The sequence below is a fragment of the Heloderma suspectum genome, chromosome 3 (genome assembly GCF_057233095.1).
Source record: "Heloderma suspectum isolate Gila_16-S chromosome 3, 16-S_ref, whole genome shotgun sequence".
Taxonomy (NCBI): Eukaryota; Metazoa; Chordata; class Lepidosauria; order Squamata; family Helodermatidae; genus Heloderma; species Heloderma suspectum.
The window spans coordinates 330722831-330746303 of record NC_139460.1 but is presented as its reverse complement, the minus strand read 5'-3'; the positions used below and the strand labels follow the sequence as shown (position 1 = coordinate 330746303).

Genomic DNA, 23473 nt, shown 5'->3' with positions numbered 1-23473 from the left:
GGGGCACCGAAGCCAAGGAGGCCGAGCTGGGGGGGCGCTGGGAAGGGCGGTGGCCTCAGAGAGGGCAGCTTGCGCGGGGGCTGGGCTGGCATGCAAGAGGGGGATCAGAAGACGGAGAGGCGGGGCACCATCACGGGTGTCCGCAGGGATTTTTCGGGGGGGGGGGGAAAGCTGCACGGCAGTTCGTTGTACTTTGTGTGCGTAGCGCGCACGGCGACAGCACACCTTGCATGTGCTCTTTGTTGCTTAGTGTCATGTTCCACGACACTTAGAAGCCTACACAGAGTAGCAGAAGATCCTGGGAACTCAACAGCGTTAACGTAGAAGAGTGTTATATTTAAGAAGTATCATAAACGCCAACAAAACGTCATTTGGAGTGAGGGTTTAAAAACGCACGCATAGCAACAAGAGGGGGGGAAATACCCCAAATGCACAAACACAGTACAACTATTTAAGAATATCATATTGTATATTTTATGGCATCACTGCCCTTATCACAACACTGACAACTTCATGTGACTCACTGTAGAACTATTTCCTTCATCTTGGAGACATTGTTGAACGCTCTCTGGAACAGTTCCCCAACCTGGTGCCCTCAAGTTGTTTTGGACTGCAACCCCAGCATTCTGGACTATTGGCCATGGTGACTGGGGCTGATTGGAGTTGACGTCCAAAACATTTTCTCAACTCTAATGAGAAAAGGAGTCCAAGATGGGTGGGAGCTTTTAAAAAAGGAAACTCTCAAGGCACAATCACAAACCTTCTCAAACTGGGGAGAGGTAACGAGCGGGGTACTGCAAGGCTCAGTCCTGGGCCCAGTGCTCTTCCACATTTTTATGAATGACTTGGAGGAGGTGCAGGGAATGCTGATCAGATTTGCAGATGGCACAAAACTGGGCGGGATAGCTAATACTTTGGAAGACAGAAACAAAATTCAAAGGGATCTGGATAGACTGGAGCGCTGGGCAGAAAACAACAGAATGACATTTAATAGGGATAAATGCCAAGTTCTGCACCAAGGAAAAAGAAACCAAAGGCACAGGTACAGGATGGGGGATACGTGGCTCAACACTAGAAGCGAGAAGGATCTTGGAATTGTTGTCGATCACAAGCTGAATATGAGGCAACAATGTGATGTGCCTGCAAAAAAGGCAAATGCCATTTTGGGCTGCATTAACAGAAGCATAGCTTCCAAATCCCGGGAAGTACTAGTTCCCCTCTACTCAGCACTGGTTAGGCCTCATCTGGAGTACTGTGTCCAGTTCTGGGCACCACACTTTCAGAAGGATGCAGACAAACTAGAGAGGGTTCAGAGGAGGGCAACGAAGATGATCAGGGGACTGGAAACAAAGCCCTATGAAGAGAGACTGAAAGAACTGGGCATGTTTAGTCTTGAGAAGAGAAGACTGAGGGGAGATATGATAGCACTCTTCAAGTCCTTGAAAGGTTGTCAGAGAGAGGAAGGCCAGGATCTCTTCTCGATCATCCCAGAGTGCAGGACATGGAATCAAGTGGGCTCAAGTTCCACGAAGCCAGATTCCGGCTGAACATCAGGAAAAACTTCCTGTCAGAGCAACACGGCAATGGAACCAATGACCTGGGGAGGTGGTGGGCTCTCCCACACTGGAGGCCTTCAAGACGAGGCTGGACAGCCACCTGTCAGGGATGCTCTGACTTGGATTCCTGCATTGAGCAGGGGGTTGGACTCGATGGCCTTGTAGGCCCCTTCCAACCCTACTATTCGATGATCCGATGATTCTACATCTGGAGGGCACCAGGTTGGGGGAGCCAGCTGCAGAGAGTAGCAGTGGAGTCTGTGAGGAGTATCTTTTGCAGTGGGGGGAAAAAGGTGTGGGCTTGACCATATTGCGGGGTTCCAGAGGCGCCTGCATGACTCACTTTACTTTTCACGTTGTTATCAGCCACTTTTTACATCAGCTAACAATACAACTTTGCATGGCTTGAATACTGAACTCCTGCAATGTTCTTGTGGAATGCCATATTTCTCGTTGAACTATACATTTTGTGTATGGCTGCCCATCTTACAAAAGCCCCGATAACATCAGAGGTCTACCATTCTGTTAGATCTGGTGGCTAAGCAGCGATAAGGCCTGAATACCAAGTCTACCGAGATAGGCAGAGATTTGCAGACCAGATCTACCCCTCTGTTGTTTCTCAGAGGGTAGACCTGGTGTCCAGACCATGCCTTTCCATCCACAGGAAAGAACCCTCAGTTCTTTCCACGACTCCCTTCACAATGGCCCTTTAGGCCCTAGGACATTACAGAGTGGAAGGGCATGGTTGGGGGGGGGGAGAGACCTGCTCAGGTTGCACCCATTGCTAGGCTCTGCTCTAGAGACAAGGCACAATAGGTTCAGGGGCCTTCACAAGAGGGTTTTTTATTTCTACAATACGTGAGAAAATAGGTTAACTTCCGTGGAGCTGTATGGCACTCTGACTCGGCTCCAACGCCTGCACTAAGAGAGGGGGAGGAGAGGCTCCACCTGGGCCTCTTGCATGAGCTAAAATGGCGGATCCTCTTAAAGATATATATAACTACGACCCATTCTTAATAAATTGCACAGCCCTATCTGCATTTCCCTAAAACACCAGCAACACTGGACTATGCTGCAGAGTGGCCGTACCATACCTAACAGCCCCCCTCTGCAGAAGGGGAGTGACAACCCTGAGCGACTTGGCAGGGCTTGTGCGACCCACACTTTCTCAGCCACAGCCCTGCCTCCTGCACTATGGGAAGAATGAAGATGCACTTTATCTGCACACACTGTCAAGGTAATTTTTAAATGTTTATAAATTCAGGGAAAATAGTAACAGGACCTGAGCTAGAAAGATCGTGACCTCTTGTCTTTGCTGCTATCTATTGTTTTGTGGTAGACACACTACTGCCCAAACCCAGCTACAGGGAACTCCTGGATTTCTATTTTTTAAGAAATTATTATTAGGTAGAATATTTAACATGGAAGACCTCAAAAAGGCTTAACACAACAAGAAGAGTTAACATACCTATATAGTTAACCATTGCTGTGACTTCATTCATTGGCTAAAAACACTAAAAGGAGGGAGCAGGCTAGTTTCTTACAAAATGTGTAGGCAGAATAGTGGCCACACACTTTGCCTCATATCCCAAGTTCTGCAAGGGAGAGAGAATTGCTTTTTTCTTTTTAAAGGACAGCTGAGAATCTGGAGATTATGACTCGTCCCCAGGGGGTCAATTGCCCCTCCTTGCCCCTTCCTACAGATGCCCATAAACATGAATGAAATTTGGAATGGCTCAGCCCTCTCTCCCTTCCCCTTATGTTCTCTTTCAGCATTTTCCCAGCCTTTGTAGGTGAAAGCAGAGGATCTTAAGGTGCTTTCATGCACCAACATTAACAGGCCAATCCCATGCGTGTTTATGGGAGGGGGTAGTGGTAAGCCATAAAAAGCTCAGGTGCATAAGGAGTGCATTTCCCCTTGTGATTCTGGGACTGGGCAGTGACTGTCCTCACAAGCACACCCCCCCCAAACACACACACACGCTTCCCAGATGGGTGACATTCCGGTGTTCTCCCCACCCTCACTTCATCTTAACCTGGGAACTACAGACCAGTCAGTCTGACATCAATCCCTGGGAAAAGTCTGGAGCAGATGACAAAGCAATCCATCTGGAAGCACCTTGACAACAATGCCGTGATTACTCGAAGCCAACATGGATTTGTCAAAAACAAGTCCTGCCAGACGTATCTGATCTCATTTTTTGATCAAGTCACCGTGGGAATGCTGTAGACACCATATACCTCGACTTCAGCAAAGCTTTCGACAAAGTGCCCCATGATCTCCTGATGAGCAAACTAGCTCAAAGTGGGCTAGATGAAACAACGATCCGGTGGATCCACAGTTGGCTACGGAATCGGACTCAAAGAGTGCTTATCAATGGGACCTTCTCAAACTGGGGAGAGGTAATGAACGGGGTACTGCAGGGCTCAGTCCTGGGCCCAGGGCTCTTCAACATTGTTATTAATGACTTGGAGGAGGAGGTGCAGGGAATGCTGATCAGATTTGCAGATGACACCAAATTGGGCGGGATAGCTAATACTTTGGAAGACAGAAACAAAATTCGAAGGGATCTGGATAGACTGGAGCGCTGGGCAGAAAACAACAGAATGACATTTAAGAGGGATCAATGCCAAGTTCTGCACCGAGGAAAAAGAAACCAAAGGCACTGGTACAAGATGGGGGATACGTGGCTCAACAACACTACAAGCGAGAAGGATCTTGGAATTGTTGTTGATCACAAGCTGAGGATGAGCCAACAATGTGATGTGGCCGCAAAAAAGGCCAATGCTCTTTTGGGCTGCATTAATAGAAGCATCGCTTCCAAATCCTGGGAAGTACTAGTTCCCCTCTACTCAGCACTGGTTAGGCCTCATCTGGAGTACTGTGTCCAGTTCTGGGCACCACACTTTCAGAAGGATGCAGACAAACTAGAGAGGGTTCAGAGGAGGGCAACGAAGATGATCAGGGGACTGGAAACAAAGCCCTATGAAGAGAGACTGAAAGAACTGGGCATGTTTAGCCTGGAGAAGAGAAGACTGAGGGGAGATAGGATAGCACTCTTCAGGTAGTTGAAAGGTTGTCACAGAGAAGAAGGCCAGGATCTCTTCTCGATCATGCCAGAGTGCAGGACACGGAATAATGGGCTCAAGTTACAGGAAGCCACATTCCGGCTGAACATCAGGAAGAACTTCCTGACTGTTAGAGCAATATGACAATGGAACCAATTACCTGGGGAGGTGGTGGGCTCTCCCACATTGGAGGCGTTCAAGGCGAGGCTGGACAGCCATCTGTCAGGGATGCTCTGACTTGGATTCCTGCATTGAGCAGGGGGTTGGACTCGATGGCCTCGTAGGCCCCTTCCAACCCTACTATTCTATGATTCTAAGCCAAAATCTGGTGAAGCATCTGATGGCTCCCTGAGAGCTTCCTCCCACCCCAATTCCACTGCATTCCAGCACTGTGCCACAGAGTTATTGCTTCCAACCCCACCTTCTCCCCACTCGCAATGAGAAGCTCCCGTAAACCCAAAAGATTGTTACTGCAATAAAGTGGACAACGGATTTTACATAACAGTGGAGAAGCTACAGAACAACAAAGAAACACAACATCGCAACAGCAATATAAGATAGCATCGGAGAAGCGAAAGAGAGCTTCAGCTCATCGCAATAGCAATATAAGAGAGCTTTGGCTATTGGGTGATATAGAAATGAAATGAAATGAAAAAATAAATAAATAAATAAATAAATAAATAAATAAATAAATAAGGCGAAAGAGCATTTAGGGCTTACTAAAGTTTACTTCAGAGTTACTAAAGTTAGCCTTTAACCCTTTCACTGCAGGGGAGTGAAATTTATTTCTTACTTCTGAGTAAACATGTACAGAAGGGGGGACGTGTTCAAGATTGAAAGGAGGCCACCCAAGGTGCATTAGTGTCCCCACTAGTGTGGTCATGTGAGGGGTCGCTGCTGTGCTCCTGAGGATTTTCTTCGGAAAACCTGCTTCCAGGGGAAAGAAGAGGGAATGGGGCATCCCACCGCCTTGACCAGGTCACTGCCAGGTCACAGAGGCACACCCAGGATTTAACGCAGAGGGAACATGGTACACTGTGGCAAAACCGCCAGGGAGCCACTTTCAGTAAAAAAGTCTGAGTAAAAGGAGTTTCAGAAAATGCGGCTTTTTGAGAAGGAAGTGGCTGCTTGGCAGCAGATTGGTGATGACCTCATCCGCCGCGAAGAAATTCAAACTGCTCTAACTTCGCACTAAATCATGCGTGAAGACAGCCCCTGGACCTTCTGCATGCAAAGCAGGGCCTCTACCGCCAAGCAGCTCCCCCCCGCCACAGTCGCCGCAACCCAGGGCCTTTCCTTTGGCACCACTACAGCAATAGCCAGCTCCTCCCCCCGGACCAGCCCTCCCGCAGGGGCCAAGCTTAGGTGCACCAGGGAATTCCCAAGGCGGAGGGGCGCTCAGCGCTAGGCGGGCCCTGGCAGGTACCTGAAGGCGCCCAGGTAGTCGGAATACTGCTCTCTGGGACTCTGCTCACATTTGCCTTGCCCGGTTGCGTCTCCCTTGCAGAGCCGGCAAAGGGAGGCAGCCTCGGTGCTGTTGCCGGCTCCTGGCACGCAGCTGCCATCGAAGTAGCCACCCACGGCTGAAAGGGAAGGAGAGGCTGAGCAGCTGCTGGCCCACAACCCCGACCCCCACAAGAGACCCCCCCCCCAAAGCCTCAGTGGCGCTCTCCCACTGGCCTGGAGACGCAGATGTGTGCCATGGCCCAGATCGAGGCCCCGTCCCAGGCACACCAGGGCCTCGTGGCGAGGCGCTCATGGCAAGGCGGCCACCAAGGAGCCACCACAATGCAGCCAGAACCCCACTGCCACACACCTCCTGCACAGACTAGCAGCAAATTTCCAGCCACACTCGCACGGAGGTCTGTGCGGTGCTTGGGCCTCGTCTTGGGGAGCGGGAGCACGCCACACAGCTGCCCCTGCCTCTGTGTGTGCAAGCATTCCCGGCTGAGGCTGAGCTCAGCGCCAGGAGGCTCCACGCTCAGAACTTTGCGGGTGCTGGGCACCAGCCCCTCCCCCCCACGCACAAGCAAGCAAGCAGAGTCCGGAGAGTTCCGTGATCTTTGGTCAAGCAAGGCTCTGGCTGCAGAGAACCTGCTAGAAATTGCCACCTGTAACGGAGCCTCCGAAGTGAAAGGGGCTCTTGGTGGCCAGATGCAGGGGTGGGGGGGGGAGGCTTTGCTGTGGTACCAGAGCACGCTGTCCCTCACCTGACCGGAGTCATCTGAAACATTAAGTTTGGGGTGAAACTTCTGTACATGAACATCTGTACAGCCACGCGGGGCGGCAGCATTCAGCTCTCAGAAATTCAGGAGTGGGGATCTGGGGGCAGCCTGTGTTCAGGCAGACCTCTGCTCACACAGCAGGTCTGGATACGGCCCAGGCAGGCCTCACCTCGAGCAACATCACAGCCCATCACCGACATCCGGCCACTGTCAAGGAGGAAGCCAACAGGGATGTTCCAGCCAACGGTCCTGTTGATGCCTGTGTGACACGACTTCACCCCCTTCAAGCTGTTGATGGTCAAGGTAGAATTTGCTCTCACAACAGCCACGGCATAGTAGGAAGTGCCAACATCTGCACAGGGAGAGGGGGAACTGCTTGACCACGATGCCAAGATCCAGGTCAGCCAAGAGCTCCAATGGAAGAGATTCACTTATTGCCAACCAAGCCGGATTCAGTCCAGACGGCTGCGTGGTCCTCGAACACCATGTTTGATGGAAAGGCAGGACAGGACTTGAATGAACACATAAATAAATAACCCTGTGTTGCCTTCTCCCCACATCCACCAATTCCCTCCCTATGAAAGAGAAGAGCTCCTTTGCTCCTGCTGCTAGGGTTGCCACAGTGCCCTGGGAAAGAGCAGAGCGTGGACAAAGCCAGGCTGGTCCTGCAGGCAGACACCGATGCAACAGCTGCGGGTCAGATGTGTGAGGGGCAGCAGTATAAAGCTCCAAGATGGAGTCCTGGGACTGATGGGCCTTCTTCCTAACGTAGGGGATTTTGCTTCCCTGTCAGGATTATTCCCACTGCCTGCATCTGCCCAGGCCAGGCCCAGCGTCCTCAGCCAAGGCAGAGCGCGCGCCAGAAAGGAGATGCTGCAGGACGTGGCAGCAAGCGGCTCAGAACGGAGCACCGGCCTGGCTCGCAAGACTAACAGCACGATACCGGACGGCATCTCAAGTGGATGGACTGCCTTGGGTCTCTAGGCTCAGGGCCCTGGCAACCTTCCGATGGAGGCAAGAGCAGCAAGGGGCCTTTGGGAAGGCAAGTGGAGAAGGGCCCCAACCACGCGCGCTCTGAGGTCTAAGGTAAGTCTGCCCAATGCCCCCAAACAAGGAGGAGAGAGAGACGGGGCATCTCTCCAGCACCCGGTGGACCACTGAAAATCCATACCCACGATGATGACGACTAGGAAGGACTTTGGGCATTACGTTGTGCTTGGTCCTTACACAGTCCTCTGAAGGAGGGTCGGTGTACTGCCATTTGCCCAACGGGGAAGTGGAGGGGAAGGGCTGCCCAGGAGCTGATACAGTCAGACGTTTGCAGTCACTGCACATGTCATTCTCTGACATATACAGTACATTGTGTTTGTTTCCGTGGAATGTCAGCCTCATGCAGAAGAGGAAAAGCTTTCACCACCATCCTTGGACACTTCATCTGTCCTGCCTTCCTTTCCAATGTAAGCAAATCAGATCTTAAACCCGAGAAGCGCAGGCAGGGGGCCAACCCAGGCTGGTGCGTGGTCTCTGCTGAGCACATCCTCGAGGACAGCTCTGCTGCAGCACGGACCACCCCTTCGCGCTTCCTCTCCTCTGAGGGTGGGACACAGACATCCGGAGGACCGGCCTGTAGCCACGGGGGCCACAATGCAAGGCGAGCCTCATGACTGCTGCCTCCATGGCCTGATCCCCCCACTGCCATTTATTGACTGGAGCGGATGTCCCGCCCAGGCGGGGGGAACGACACCAAGCCCTGTCCTTCGGTGCCCTGGGGCAGTGAGCGGGATGGACGTGGCTCACCATGACACCGCCGTCCCACCCACACCTCACACCCCCTCTGCGTGCTGGCCCAGGCTGGCTGGCTCCCCCGGGCAAGCCCCCTCCTCGCCTCTCGTCTCCTGCTCCTCAACTGCAAAACGGGATCATCAGCAAACATTTCACACCGGTTTGGCAAGGCTGAGCACCATACGGGTGGCGGTGCTGATACAGGGCAGGCTTGCTGGCCTGGGGCATTCAGCTCCCTCCTTCCATGGGTCAGCCGGAGCAAAGCCACCATGGCAGGCCAAGGGCACGGGGGGCCCTGCCCGGAAGCAGAGGCAGGCTCGGGCCCGACCCCCTTACCTTGGCCGTACGCTTCAGCCACTACTGGCTTCAGGCGCAATTCCTTCCCAGCCCGGTAAAGGACGCCACCATCCATGGCTGCCACGTCTGCCAAGCTCGCCTGTGTGCGGCAGAGGAGGACATTGTTAGGGGGCACCCCGACCACAAGATTTGGTTCAGACCCCAATTCGGTGATTCAGAAAACAGCCTGAATCAGCTTGGGTCCAAATCCAAATCTCAGTTCGTAACACCAGATCTTCCTGCCTCCCATCGATTTTCTTTGGATAACAACAAATAGCTATGACCTTTTTTCTGTTTGTCATAATTGAATTAAATTTGTAGGCACAGCAGTCCCTTATGGGGGGATTATGCCACCCGAAGTTGAGACAAATGGTGCAGGGGTTGTTGTGCTAAAAAGGTAAAGGTGTCCCCAACCAGTCGTGTCCAACTTTAGGGTGTGGTGCTCATCTCCATTTCTAAGCCGAAGAGCCAGCGCTGTCCGAAGACGCTTCCGTGGTCATGTGGCCGGCATGACTGAACACCGAGGTGCACGGAACGCTGTTACCTTTCCCGCCGAAGCGGTACCTATTTATCTACTTGCAATTTCTTGCTTTCGAACTGCTAGGTTGGCAGGAGCTGGGACTGAAGACGGGAGCTCACTCCGTCACGCGGCACTCGGGTCTCGAACTGCTGTCCTGCCGACCTTCCGGTCTGCAGTTCAGCGTCTTAACCACTAAGCCACCGTGGCCCCACAACCACCGCGGCCCCGTGTGGACCCCACAACCACCGCGTTGTTGTGCTACATGCCTTTATATTTTGTTTTGTTTGTTTTAAAGGGAACTAACAACTTTTTAAAAATTTCTTGCCAGAATTGGATGAAATTTACAGCTTTAGTATCTGTTTCTGAGGGGCCCAAGGCTGCCAAGTTTAAGATGAATTGGTGAAGGAGTATTTGTACAAGAACAGCCTTTACAGATTGGGGGGGTTCCAACCCCCCCCCCAACACAAGTACTGATGCCCCTATTTTTGAATGTGGATAATTGTTATGAAAATAGCATATAGCATAGAGGTGGTCCTAGATAAGAAACCTGGAAAATTTCAGGAGGATAAGGGCCGCATCTTTTTGTGGAAGGGGAGTATTCAAAATTGGAGTGGAGGTTAAGTCACTTCTCCTTACCCCCCCCCCCCCGATTGTTTTACTGGGGGAAGGGATTTATATGAAAATGGCCTATGGCATAGATGTGTCCCTGGGCAAGAAACCTGTTAAATTTCAGACAGATATGTGAAGGCCTAGGGAGTTATGATGAATGATAACAGCTTAAGGGTGCAATCCTGTGCATTTTTTGACAGAAAAAAGTCCTACAACTCCCAGCATGCCCCACCAGCCATATAGGCTGTCTAAACAGGAACACTATTGTGCAGAAGGCTTTATTTTCTGCTCAGTTGGCACCATGTCACAGAAAGGGCGATAGGATGGGGGGGGGGTGATGGGTGTGGAGGATGCAAGGTCTGAGGCAGAGGGACCAGAGCATCCAGCATTTTCCAAGCCAGCACCCAATGCTGCACCCTCCCAGGTCCCACAGACGCCACCAAACCTCTCTTAATGTTTCTATTCCTGGAAGAGAGAACTAGCAAAGAACCTTGAATCAGTCCTGCAACACATTACTTCTACATGCCCGCCCTGAAACTGAGGCTGGAGAGCTCTGGTAAAACCATTCGTTCAGATGACAAGCAAGAGCGCCAGCCACAAAACGACACCCCCTCCCCCTGGTGTTTCCTTACATGGAGCTTGGAGAGAAATCTATCCATTGCCTAAGACACACTGCCTGTGTCCCTCCAAGTCCCAGTCTTCAGAAGTGTTGAGATTTGGCCTGCTTTGGAGATGCCTGCTTCAATACAGACATCTCCTGGACCAGTCTGAGTAAGCTGTGGATCCAGCCAAACCTGAGGCACACCGCAAGCGCTCATACTTTGCAGGTACAGGTGGAGGCCACAGCCCAAGAGCATGGGCCCCAAAGTAGCGAGGGCTTTGATGGGCCTGGCAGGAGACTCCCCAGAGGTGATCAGGACTCATCAGCCTCTGGGGGCCGACCGTCCTAACCGTCCTACCATCCCTGCAGAGACAGGGCCACTGTGAGCCTAAAGCTCAGCAAGACGTGATCTGTGACAACAGAATTGGGGAAAGTTGCCCCAGTCTCAGATCATGAGCTACCTTCTCTCCCAGCAGAGAACATCAAGTCCAAGAGTGTGACTTACCATGTGGGTTGGGCTGAGAGTTGAGACAGCCCCATATTTGGGGAGGGCCATACCTCAGTGGTAAAGGCCCTGCTTTGCATGCAGAAAGTCCCCAATTCAGTCCCCGGTTGAATCTCCAGGTAGAGCTGGAAAAGTATCCTGCCTGAAACCCTGGAGAGCCACAGCTGCTGCCAGTCAGTGTTGACAAAACTGGCTAGATGGACCAAGATGGACCAAGTCTGGCTCAGTCTAAGGCAGCTTCTGAAATCCCGGATGGGATTTGGGGGGGCGGGGCTCGCCGTGCCAAGTTGGAAACCGTCCTGGCAGCCACCAGCGGCGGCTTGCTGCTTCTGCCCAGCGAGGGGCCGTGCAGCTGGCTTGCGCTCTTTGGATCCCTGGACTGGAATGCTGACTCACAGATGCACGCGAGGTGGCTGTGGCCCCCTGCTGCTGCGGGTGGATCTGGATGGCATGGGCCAAACTGCAGGGCGAACGGCTGTGCAATGTGGATTGGTGTGCGCAGGATCCTGCCAGGAGGCTAGGGGTTGCATGAGAAAGGCCCCGGGCGGGCGGGGGGGAGCCCTGACGCGCTTGCTCTTTTAGCTAACGGCCAGAGAAAGACACCCTCGGCCTCGCTGAGTGGGCCGGGCCCTGGGAGGTGGCGGGAGATGGCCCTTTGCACCTGGGGGCCTGCTGCTCCCCTCCACCCAGTGGAAGCTGTGCTGCACTTTGCTCTCACTATCACGAGATGGTGAGATCAGGCCACAGGGTGGCAATTCATGCGTCCCAGTTTGCCCTTTCCAAGAAGTGCCTCTCTTTGCCTGCCCCCTGCCCACTCCCCCAGGGCAAAGTCCAGCAAACACTTAGCAGGCAGGGCACAGATGGCTACACTGACAATAGCATGTGGTGGGGAGAGAACACAAAGCTCCTCTTCCTAGGGGTGGGGCGGGAGGGGGGAAGGAGGTGGTTCCTCAACCACGCTAAGGCATCTCCTGGGCTCGGAGTGAAGAAAAGAAGCTTACACGCCCCAAGGTTCAGAGACTGCGATAAACATGGCAGCTACAGGCCAGCCACCTCCGTCCTGCTCTGACAATGGTCTCCTAAGCAATGATGAATCCGTTGCCTCTTACTTGTCCGACTGAGAGAATGGGCCTTCCTTACGGATCAGAGCTGCCTTATGAAGCTGCACAGGCACAGCACAGCACAGCACCCCCACCCCCTCCTTCTAGGACGTCTTCACAGGCTCTGAACCGGAGCCCAGGGGAGAATCTTCAACAGCTGTGGAAGACCCTAAAATGTTGAATTTGTTGAACATCCTTCAGGAGGAGCAAGTGCAGAGTGCTGCCTTGGGTTCCTTGCAAGAGGGAAAAAGTCGGGATAGAAATGCAATAAACAAACAAACAAATAAAATGGTATTCGGGAAATTTATGTTTGCAAAAATGTTAAAGAAAATGGACATTCTTATAAACAACCAATTGGGACTTTTGAATTTGGGAAGGGCTTCCTCACCTAGCACGAACACCCTGTTTGCATGCAGAAGACCCCAGCGTCTTTGACCCCTTCACTCCCAAGGCTCACCGGGCAGGGGCAGCGGCAGGAGGGCTGGCAAAGCTCCTTCCTCTGCTGGAGCCCAGGCAGCGCTGGGCCCGGTGGGCCAAGGGCACTTCAGGATCAGGCCGCTTCGCCACTGGGCCACCCATTGCCGGGGTGTGTCCAACGAGGAAGGCGGCAGCCAGAGTGGGGCCCCTCTGCCGGGAGCGATGCTGTGCCTCTGAGCTGCTCCGGCCCCACCAGCGCCTCCTCCTCACACTCACCCCCTGGACGGCCCCTGCAGAGCCTCACGCACCAGCAAGGCCTCCCCTGAGGCAGAGAAGCTGCGGCAGGCTCAGCGGAATCCACGGCTGGGGGGAGAAGACATCCCCCTGGCTGCTGCTCCCTCCCGCAAGCCTGCAGTGCTGGGGGGGGGCATGCAAGTCTCTGCACTCCCAGCCACGGGCCAAGCATTGGAAAAGGTGCACGAGAGGGGCACTGAAATGACCAAGGGGCTGGAGAAGCTCCGCTAGGAAGGACGGTCACAACATCTGGGGCTGTTTAGCTTAGAGAAAAGGCGGGTGAGGGGAGACATGACAGAGGTGTGCAAATTATGCGCAGTATGGAGAGGGAGACATGTTTCTCCCTCTCTCATCATACTGAGAGGGAGGGGGTCTCCCGGTTGCCTCTCTTGTAGCCCCCTGCCTCACCTCATTTGGCGGGGGCTCCTGGAAGAGGGCCTCGGGTGATGACCTTCGTGACCAGGCTGGTAAATATGGGGGGAGATGCTCCTTCAGCCTACTTTTGGAAAAGAGTATGAACTAACCCCACTCACTTTATTGAGATTCACAAAAAACAAACGAAGAGCACCGAGTGCCACTGACTCCCAGCGCAGTGCGCACAGCTCTACAGGGCACTTCCACACTGCCAGTGACAGGGCAGAAGCGGAAAGAAGACCCAGCAGGGCGCTGCCATCAAAAACTGGGGCAAGGATGACTATACCACCTAGCTATTTTGTCTGACAAAGGTGAACTTGCAAGACAAATTGACTTCTGGGAGGGGGTACATGCTTTTGTATGGAAAAGGCTAGAGAAACAAAAAACTTTAAAAGTAAATCGGTCTATTTAGAAAATTTGCAGTTTGCAACTTTGTTGATCCACTGGCATAAAAACAAAACAGGACCAAGCCTGAAGTGACAAAACAGTTAGCAAGCTTCGCAGAAGTCTTCTTTGGGCTGGATGCAAAAACAGGAAATATGAGGGGTATTTGCAGGGTATTGTAGAAAAGCTCCAATTTGGACCATAGCGTAATTTCAGAAATGCTGAAAGTATAATTTCACGCAGAAACCTTTCTTTCATGCTCCATAACATTTTATGTGCGGGTTGTGGTACATGTGAGGAAGGGGGCCATGGTACAAGTTTGTACTATCCTCCCCACCCCCACCCCAAAATGATGGTTGGGCCCTGCTCCCAGCTCTTCCCGCAGCACACCGACCCTTCCCCGTGCGTCAGTGTCCCTTGGGCGACGGGGGTGTGGAGCACACTGGACGTGACCAATGGAGCGAGTCGAGGGAATGCACAGTTATGGGACCCGGGAGCAGTGCCTGCACTGATCCCACCAGAGCAGATGGTGCAGCTTTAAGCCCAGCACTGCCCATGGCCAGCAACTCTTGGTCTCGGCTGGAGGCCCTGTTCCTGACCTGGAAATGCCAGACTCAGGACGGGCAGCCTGCTCCACACAGCACAGGCCCCCAAACGTGGAGTCTCCCTCCTCCCCCGGAGCAGTCATTTGAATCAGGCAGGCAACTGACTGGCTGCCTACAAGCAAGACCACAGCTCCTCAGTGAAGGCTAGCTGCATTTGCAGACATCCATGCTATGTTCCCCTTGCCTCCTGTCTCCCTCCCTCCCTCCCTCCCTTATTTATTTATTTAATTTATTACGTGCCCATCAGGCTGGTCACCCAGCCACTCTGGGCGATGTACAACAACAAAATAGTTAAAACAATAAAATTCTACATTAAAAACATCATAAAAAAATACCCTAACCCACCCCGAATGCCTGCCTGAACAACCACGTTTTTAATGCGCGGCGGAAGCTCATTAAAGAAGGGGCATGGCGGAGTTCCCTAGGGAGGGAGTTCCACAGAGTGGGGGCCACCACAGAAAAGGCCCTCTCCCTTGTCCTCACCAGCCTAGCTGTCCTGGCTGATGGGACAGAGAGAAGACCATCCAAGGCTCATCTTGTTGAGCGGCCTGTCTGGTGTTGCTGGAGGCACTCCTTAAGATAGGCTGGGCCAGAACCATATAAAGTTTTAAAGGTCAAAACCAACACCTTGAATTTGGCCCGGAAAACAACTGGTAACCAGTGCAACTCCTTCAGTACTGGAGTGATGTGATCTCGCCGGTGGCTGCCTGTAATCAGGCAAGCCACCACGTTCTGTACCAGCTGCAGCTTCCGAACCATCTTCAGGGGTAACCCCACATAGAGCACATTACAGTAGTCTAGATGAGAGGAGACCAGGGCATGTACTACCGATGGGAGCAGATGGTCGGGAAGGTAGGGGCACAGCCGCCATATCAGATGGAGCTGGTACAGCGCTGTCTGGCTCACAGCTGACACCTGAGCCTCCATGGACAGCTGGGAGTCCAAAATGACCCCCAGGCTGCAGACCTGGTCTTTCAAGGGTAGCCGTACCCCATTCAACACCTTAAGATTTAGATGGGGAAAGATAGCCTCTGGGGGTTCATATGCCTCTGTAAGGTCCATGGAGATCTTCTGCGGAGGCCTCGATGCATGGCCCACCAAGAAAGGGGCAGTTAGTGACCAGGGCAAGGGGGCTTCTTGGTTATGGTACCCACGCAGAGATGCTCCTGAAGCTGAGGGGCACAGCTGGCCTTTTTCTTCCGACTGACCATCCAGCCTCAAGTTAAAACTGTGATTCCACCCTCTACTCGTAAACAGAAAAGGTGACAATGGATTTCGGAGTTGATCCTGTGCCTTGTTGTTTTTTCTGCTACTGTTATTTTTAAGCTTGTTTGCTTTAGTGATTATTTTATTACTGGGCTATCAGTGTTTGTTGTCACTGTTTTTGGAGGGGAGGGGTCCCACTCAGCGGAACACAAAAATGGGATACATCATTAAAAACATGAGATTGGATCCAGACTTAGCCACACCTAGAGCAGACCCACAGAAATACATGGGATGCTAGTCATGGTTAACTTAAGTCCCATTGATTTCAATAGGTCTACTCTAGATCCAACCCACACAGTTTTATTTTCTGGATTTAGTTATCTAATGAAGTACTGCAGCTATTGGCATAACAAGAAGAAGGAAGAAGACGATCACAGGTACGGTTCATGCTCTTTTGACTGGCGACCACTACTGAGAAGGGACTTGAAGCTGTTTCTCAAGTGGCAACCCAACAGGAAGGGTGTCTGCAGCCCAGGCATTCTGTGCCCGGCTTGGCTGGCTCATTTCCCAGCAGCTCCTGCTACCAAAGAAATGCACAACTTGAAGAACCCCCCCCATCCAGAAACCGCCTCTTCAACGGCAGAGTACAGCCCGGGAGAAGCGTCTGTGGCACCAAAGCCCAGCAGTCAGCTTCATTCTGCTGGCCACAGCAAGCAAACGCCTTCTCAGCTCTGCTCAAAGAAGGTGCTGTGTCTCTCTGCTTGGCAGCAGACACTAATGCTTTGTCCTCCACCCTGTGCCTCCAGCAGCCTTCTCCACTCCAGAACAGGAAAGCGGAGATGGAGATCTCGCACAAGAAGCCAGGCATTTCACATGCAATATGCGAAGTATATCCCTCCCCTCATTTGGGGGTGAGGTAGAATATAAGGAATCTATCAGAAGCTGCAATGTCCTTCGCTTATTCTGCTAGTTTCATCTGGGGATTTTTCTCTGCTCTCCTGGTCGCTGTTTTAGGATTGCTTATATTGCAGTTGGTTGGTTTTGTCTGTGTTTCATTCCTAACCTTTGTTAGCTACCTTGAATATTGCTACATTTTAAAAAAAGAACAGTCTCCCTAGGCCCTGCCAGCATCACACGCGACAGATTTGCAACATGCAAACTCCTATCCAGAGAAGATCATGACGCCTATGGCAAGTCACCTGTGCCAACGGCACACGTGGGAGCCAGGAGACCACTGCCCTGTCAACACATGCACACTGGAGCACCATGTCCGTAGGATCGCCACACATGCACAGCTCAAGCTGTTTCTCACAGCGATGCATTTTCTGTCCAGAAAACCCATTGTGTGCAAAACTGCCCCCAAAGACAGGATTCCTTGCTGGCCATTACCTGCTGTTCCTCTCCTAGGGTGGTGCAAGGCACGCTGGGCTGGAGGGCCATGGCACCAGCTCAGCTCCCCCAGTCACAGATGCCACTGGCTGGTCGCTGGGCAGGTCTTTCCTCTGCCTGCAGCCAGCATCTCCAGTGCATCTGCCTCACCTTTGAACCTTAGTGCATGAGAATTGAGCCCATAATCCCCTACCCACACACAAAGAGCCTGTCAAACAGGACAGAACGACATTACAACAGAGCAGAACACGAGTTCCGGCCCCAATAAGGGGAAAGGGAAGAGAAGCATATGCCAGCCATACCCCTCTTTCTGGTGCGTGACAGCAGATGACTGGATTGGGAAGGTTAACCTCAAACTCTTCCACGGGTTAAGGACTCAATCCTGTGCATGTTTAGACAGAAACAGGTCCTACAACTCCCAGCATGCCCCAGTCAGTATGGCTGGCTTTGTATACTGGGCCATACTGGGCGTTGTAGGACATTTTCCCCCCTGTCTAAACACGCATAGGATTGCACCCTAAATCAGTGGAAGCCTGTTTAGGTTTTGAGACTGTTTTGGTGCAACTGGAAATCCAAAGAATATTTAACAACGCCTTTCCTTCTAACCATGAGTAGTAACTTTGATTTGTTAAAATGTAAGGTAATCTAAATGACCGTCCCCTTCCTTCACTACCCAAAAAAGCTGAAGCTTTGGAAATATGCAGCTTTATTTAAATATCAATGCAATTACTTGATTATTCAGTTAAAACTCGAGGGAATAATAAACAGAACTGTCTTTAATTGGCTCGTAACTGCAATATACTCTTAAGCTGCAACCCTAAGCATATTTCCTAGTGAGCAGCCACGGTGAGCACAGCGACACTTACGGCCGAGTAAGCACAGAAGACAGCCCTGCTGGATCAGCCGATGGGCCCCTCTAGTCCGGCGGGGCCTTGCTTCCCCCCACGGGCAGCCAGAAACCCCCGTGAGAAGCCCGCAGGCGAGAGGAGGGCGACAGGCTGCCCGTTCCCTCGCCCCCGGCCGGGCCCGCCGCGGAGGCAGCCGCAGGGGGGCCGCGCGGGGCGGGGGCCACGCCGCGGGCAGCCGGGCGCGCCGCCAAGCCGCGCGGGAGGCGAGCGCCGCGCCCAGACCCGCGCGGGGGGACTCACGTTGATCAGGGCGGCGCAGTTGCTGGCCGAGCCGCCGCTCACGCACGCCAGGCCGGGGCGGATGCGGGCGCCGGAGAACGCGCTGCTCATGTCGCCGCACTTGGCGAGCTCCAGGTCGGAGGCGGCGCACCAGCGCAGGAGGCTCGGGGCGGAGGCTGCGGGGACATGCGCGCGCGGGCGGTCAGGAGCGGGACGCCGCGCGCGCCTCCGAGGCGCCCCCGGCCCCCTCGCGAGGCCGCGCGGCGAGCTGGCGGCGAGCGGCCCGGCGCCTGGCCCGGCGCGCCTGCCGCGTGGCGCTCCGGGCGGCCCGCGACGCGCGGCGCCCGGCCGGCTCCCCCCGGCCCGGCCCGGCGCGGTGGTGGTTCGGCTGCCTGGCCGGAGGCGCCGCCCCGCGCGCCGCCCGCCCGCCGAAAGCCAGGCGTGGGAGCCGGGCCCCGCTTGCGGCAGAGGCCCGCGGCCGGCCGGGCGCGGGGGCGGCTTCAGCCCGGGCGGGGGCGGCGCCGCCAGCGCAGGCGCGCTTCCTCGTGGGAGGGGGACTCCGGCGCCCCAGGCCGCTGCCGGGCGCGGCGCCGCCCTTTCTCCGCCGCCGTCCGCGCCGCGCGGCCGGCCTGGCGAAGGCGTCGCCCGCCCGCTGCCCCGCCCCGCGCGGCCGCGGCTGCAGCCCAGCGCCGGGAGCCGGCTGCTCGCAGGCTGCCCCGCTGAAGCGGCGGGCGCGGCGGGCGCGGCGGGCGCGGGCATCCTGAGAGGCGTCCGGCTGTCGGCCGGGCGCAGCGGGACGGGATTCCCCCGGCGGGGCGAGGTCTGGCGCAGCCAGCGCCGCCTCCCGACCCAGCCGCGCGGCGGGGGTCGGGCGCGCAGCCTCTTCCCCGGGCGCGCAACCAGCGCTCCTGCCGGCCGCGGGCCTGTCGGCGACACCGCGGGGCGCGGCCTAGGCAGGCACGGGGCTGGGGCCGCTTCAGCTCCCGCGGGGTGGCGCGCGGCCACCGCTCCCTCCCTCCGCGGAAGAGCGCGTTCGAAGCTAACGAGCCGGCCGGGGAGCAAGGCGAGGCCGCAGCGTGGGGCAGTGGCTGCAGCTGCTGCTGGGACGGGCCCGCCCCCCGCCCCACATACGACCACCAAGCCGGAGCCACGGGCCCGGGGCCAGGCGAGGCTGCTGCTTCTGGCCGCAAGGGCCGAGGGTGCTCTGCGAGAGAGACCGATCGAGCCGCTGCCTCGCGAGGAGGCTCACAGCAGTCTTTGGGGTGGGGGAAGAGGTGCTTGGCATTCCTGTTGAATGAACGCCTGGGTCATTCTGTCTGTGTATCGTCCAAAGGATTCTCCCTCTTGATCCTGCTGCAATATAATTTAGGGAGTTTCAAAGAGGGCTTCCTCCCCCGCCCCCCCCGCCCCGGCCAAACTATCCTGCAGCAAGGGCTAGCAACAGGGCAATGCATGGCCAAGAGTCAAGGAAGCCCAGGAGGAGTGGCCAGGACTGGAAAGCCCCCGAGGAAAGCGGGATGGGTGGGATCTTTGGGGCCTAGCCCTGGTCTCCCGAAGCGTTGCAAGGAGCCAGGTTCAGATTCTCAGCAGCCTCTCTGACCCCAAGCATGAGCCAAGTGATGCCCCAGCCTACCGGTATGAGAGCAGAGCAGGAGGAGAGCACCAAGGCATGCTGCACTCGCCATGGCAGGGGCTGCAGGCGGGTTCTGCTCTCTGCGCAGCGCTCACGACGAAGCAGCGCGAGCTCTCTGGAGGTGCCAGTCCATCTGTACTTCCCTGGACCGCTCCCTCCCTCCTGGAAAGTGGGCTGGGACCTTGGTGCTGGCAAACAGGCCATGCCTCTGTTCTCACCTCCACAGGGGGAAGGAAGTTAATATCTGCCAAGAGAGTTGATGCCTGCCTTCAAGAGAAGCCACCTCTGGCACATCAGACCAGGCTGGGAGGAGGAGATGGAGCTGCTCATCACTTGGGTACCACCTAGTGGCTTAGCTGAATAGCACCTCATGTCAAGGTTGACTGTCCATTTGGCAAGAACAACTAAGTGAATAAACAACTGGCCTCAGCTGATGCCGCCTTCTGTATGGGACACCCGGACGTTACTGCAGAGTGGTGGAATAACACAAGGGAGTGTTTACTAGGGGGCATGGCTAGCCCGCCCTTTAAAGCGGACCCAGAGTGTGAGGGAAGCAGCATGTAAGTGGAGCAGGAATCACACCCCTTTAAAGTGGATACACAAGACGACCTGGGACCTGAAGTCGGGCCAAGTCATACTGTCGGTGTTGCAGCGAGATCAACATGTGGACTACACACAAAGCCAGTGTCCGCTCTGTCCCGAGGACATTAAATCAAGAATTCAACACGGGTACAAGAAGAGCAGTCCATTAGATGCTCTGACTTGGATTCCTGCATTGAGCAGGGGGTTGGACTCGATGGCCTTGTAGGCCCCTTCCAACCCTACTATTCTATGATTCTAGATCTCCTGCTTTAAAGAGCAGTCCTTTAAAGGTATTTACCAGCACTTCAATCTGGGCCCAGAAACAAATCGGAAACCAGTGAAGTTTTTGCAGCAAAGGAGTCGCATCTGCCTGATAATGGACTCTGGTCAACATTCAGGCAGGTGCATTCTGGAGTGCACTGCAGTCATCTGATCTCGAATGACCTAAGGCATCTCCTCTCCCCAGGAACAGACACAGCTGTTCCCTGGGAGTCCAGGAGCACAGCTGCCTCCAGGAGTCCTCTCTGTTTCAGGTCAGACATTGGGACTCACTTGCACCTGACACTAGGCTGGTTGGCAAGAGCTTCAGTCTTAATTTATTTGGTTTTTTTGCCATCTACAACAGCTGCTAAAATCCCAATTCCTCAATTCTCTATATTTTACTTTTCTCTCAATTAATGACATACTCAGTAAGTAGGTTGTGCAATGTTTATCAGCTGTTCTCTTTCTGAGGAATTGGATGGCCATGGATGAAGGTTCTCTACAAATGAAAGCTAAGAGGCCTGTGAAACTGCACCAAGGATGCTTGAGATGACTCTGAGGAATGGGTCATTGAAACAGAAATTAGCAAGTTGGAGGCCAGACCCATCTCCGTACAGAGAGGAAACCACAAGGACAAGGGAAGGAGGAACACATTTGTCAATTGTTCTTCCTGTTATGATGCACATCCTAGGAGCAAAAATGAGGTTCCAAAAGTGGAGCACTTGCCCACAACTGGGTGACAGCAACTGGGTGTAACCACATCCCAAGCCGCCTCGAACACTTGTTCTCTCAGGGATTCTTAAATGCACTATAAAAGAATAGGTATGTTTCTGCGTAGAATCATAGAATCATCGAATAGTAGGGTTGGAAGGGGCCTACAAGGCCATCGAGTCCAACCCCCTGCTCAATGCAGGAATCCAAGTCAGAGCATCCCTGACAGATGGCTGTCCAGCCTCGTCTTGAAGGCCTCCAGTGTGGGAGAGCCCACCACCTCCCCAGGTCATTGGTTCCATTGTCGTATTGCTCTTACAGTCAGGAAGTTCTTCCTGATGTTCAGCCGGAATCTGGCTTCCTGTAACTTGAGCCCATTATTCCATGTCCTGCACTCTGGGATGATCGAGAAGAGATCCTGGCCTTCCTCTCAGTGACAACCTTTCAAGGACTTGAAGAGCGCTATCCTATCTCCCCTCAGCCTTCTCTTCTCCACGCTAAACATGCCCAGTTCTGTCAGTCTCTCTTGATAGGGCTTTGTTTCCAGTCCCCTGATCATCTTTGTGGCCCTCCTCTGAACCCTCTCCAGTTTGTCTGCATCCTTCTTAAAGTGTGGTGCCCAGAACTGGACACAGTACTCCAGATGAGGCCTAACCAGTGCTGAGTAGAGGGGAACTAGTACTAACCGGGATTTGGAAGTGATGCTTCTATTAATGCAGCCCAAAAGAGCCTTGGCCTTTTTTGCAGCCACATCACATTGTTGGCTCATCTTCAGCGTGTAATCGACAACAATTCCAAGTTCCTTTTCGCTTGTAGTGTTGTTGAGCCACGTATCCCCCATCTTAGAATCATAGAATCATAGAATCATAGAATAGTAGGGTTGGAAGGGGCCTACAAGGCCATCGAGTCCAACCCCCTGCTCAATGCAGGAATCCAAGTCAGAGCATCCCTGACAAATGGCTGTCCAGCCTCGTCTTAAAGGCCTCCAGTGTGGGAGAGCCCACCACCTCCCCAGGTAATTGGTTCCATTGCCGTATTGCTCTGACACTCAGGAAGTTTTTCCTGATGTTCAGCTGGAATCTGGCTTCCTGTAACTTGAGCCCATGATTCCGTGTCCTGCACTCTGGGATGATCAAGAAGAGATCCTGGCCTTCTTCTCTGTGACAACCTTTCAAGTACTTGAAGAGTGCTATCATATCTCCCCTCAGTCTTCTCTTCTCAAGGCTAAACATGCCCAGTTCTTTCAGTCTCTCTTCATAGGGCTTTGTTTCCAGTCCCCTGATCATCTTTGTTGCCCTCCTTTGAACCCTCTCCAGCTTGTCTGCATCCTTCTTAAAGTGTGGTGCCCAGAACTGGACACAGTACTCCAGATGAGGCCTAACCAGTGCTGAGTAGAGGGGAACTAGTACTTCCCGGGCTTTGGAAGCGATGCTTCTATGAATGCAGCCCAAAAGAGCATTGGCCTTTTTTGCAGCCACATCACATTGTTGGCTCATATTCAGCTTGTGATCGACGACAATTCCAAGATCCTTCTCGCTCGTAGTGTGGTTGAGCCACGTATCCCCCATCTTGTAACTGTGCATTTGGTTTCTTTTTCCTAGGTGCAGAACTTGGCATTTGTCCCTATTAAATGCCATTCTGTTGTTTTCTGCCCAGCCCTCCAGTCTATCCAGATCACTTTGAATTTTGTTTCTGTCTTCCAAAGTATTAGCTATCCCTCCCAATTTTGTGTCATCTGCAAATTTGATCGGCATTCCCTGCACCTCCTCCTCCAAGTCATTAATAAAAATGTTGAAGAGCACTGGGCCCAGGACTGAGCCCTGCGGTACCCCGCTCGTTACCTCTCCCCAGCTTGAGAAGGTCCCATTGATAAGCACTCTTTGAGTCCGATTCTAGCCAACTGTGGATCCACCGGATCGTTGTTTCATCTAGCCCACTTTGAGCTAGTTTACGCAAAAGGAGATCATGGGGCACTTTGTCGAAAGCTTTGCCGAAGTCGAGGTATATTATGTGCACAGCATTCCCACGGTCCACAAGGGAGGTGACTTGATCAAAATATGAGATCAGATTCATCTGGCAGGACTTGTTTTTGACAAATCCATGTTGGCTTTGTGTAATCACGGCATGGTTTTCAAGGTGCTTCCAGA

At 53.7% G+C, this 23473-nt stretch overlaps 1 protein-coding gene across 2 annotated transcripts in view; it reads right to left on the bottom strand.

Moving 5' to 3' along the window:
* Nucleotides 1–19931, bottom strand: part of MELTF (melanotransferrin) — a 45415-nt gene extending 25484 nt beyond the window's left edge. The window contains exons 1-5 of one of the 2 annotated variants that reach the window (XM_084847902.1): nucleotides 19773–19931; nucleotides 18161–18315; nucleotides 8969–9068; nucleotides 7020–7202; nucleotides 6052–6208 (exon numbers count right to left, since the gene is read on the bottom strand). In XM_084847902.1, the coding sequence (XP_084704028.1) occupies nucleotides 6052–6208; nucleotides 7020–7202; nucleotides 8969–9068; nucleotides 18161–18315; nucleotides 19773–19824 (647 nt within the window). In that variant the 5' untranslated portion in view covers nucleotides 19825–19931. The other variant, XM_084847903.1, reaches the window with a different exon arrangement.
* Nucleotides 19932–23473: the final 3542 nt, after the last annotated feature.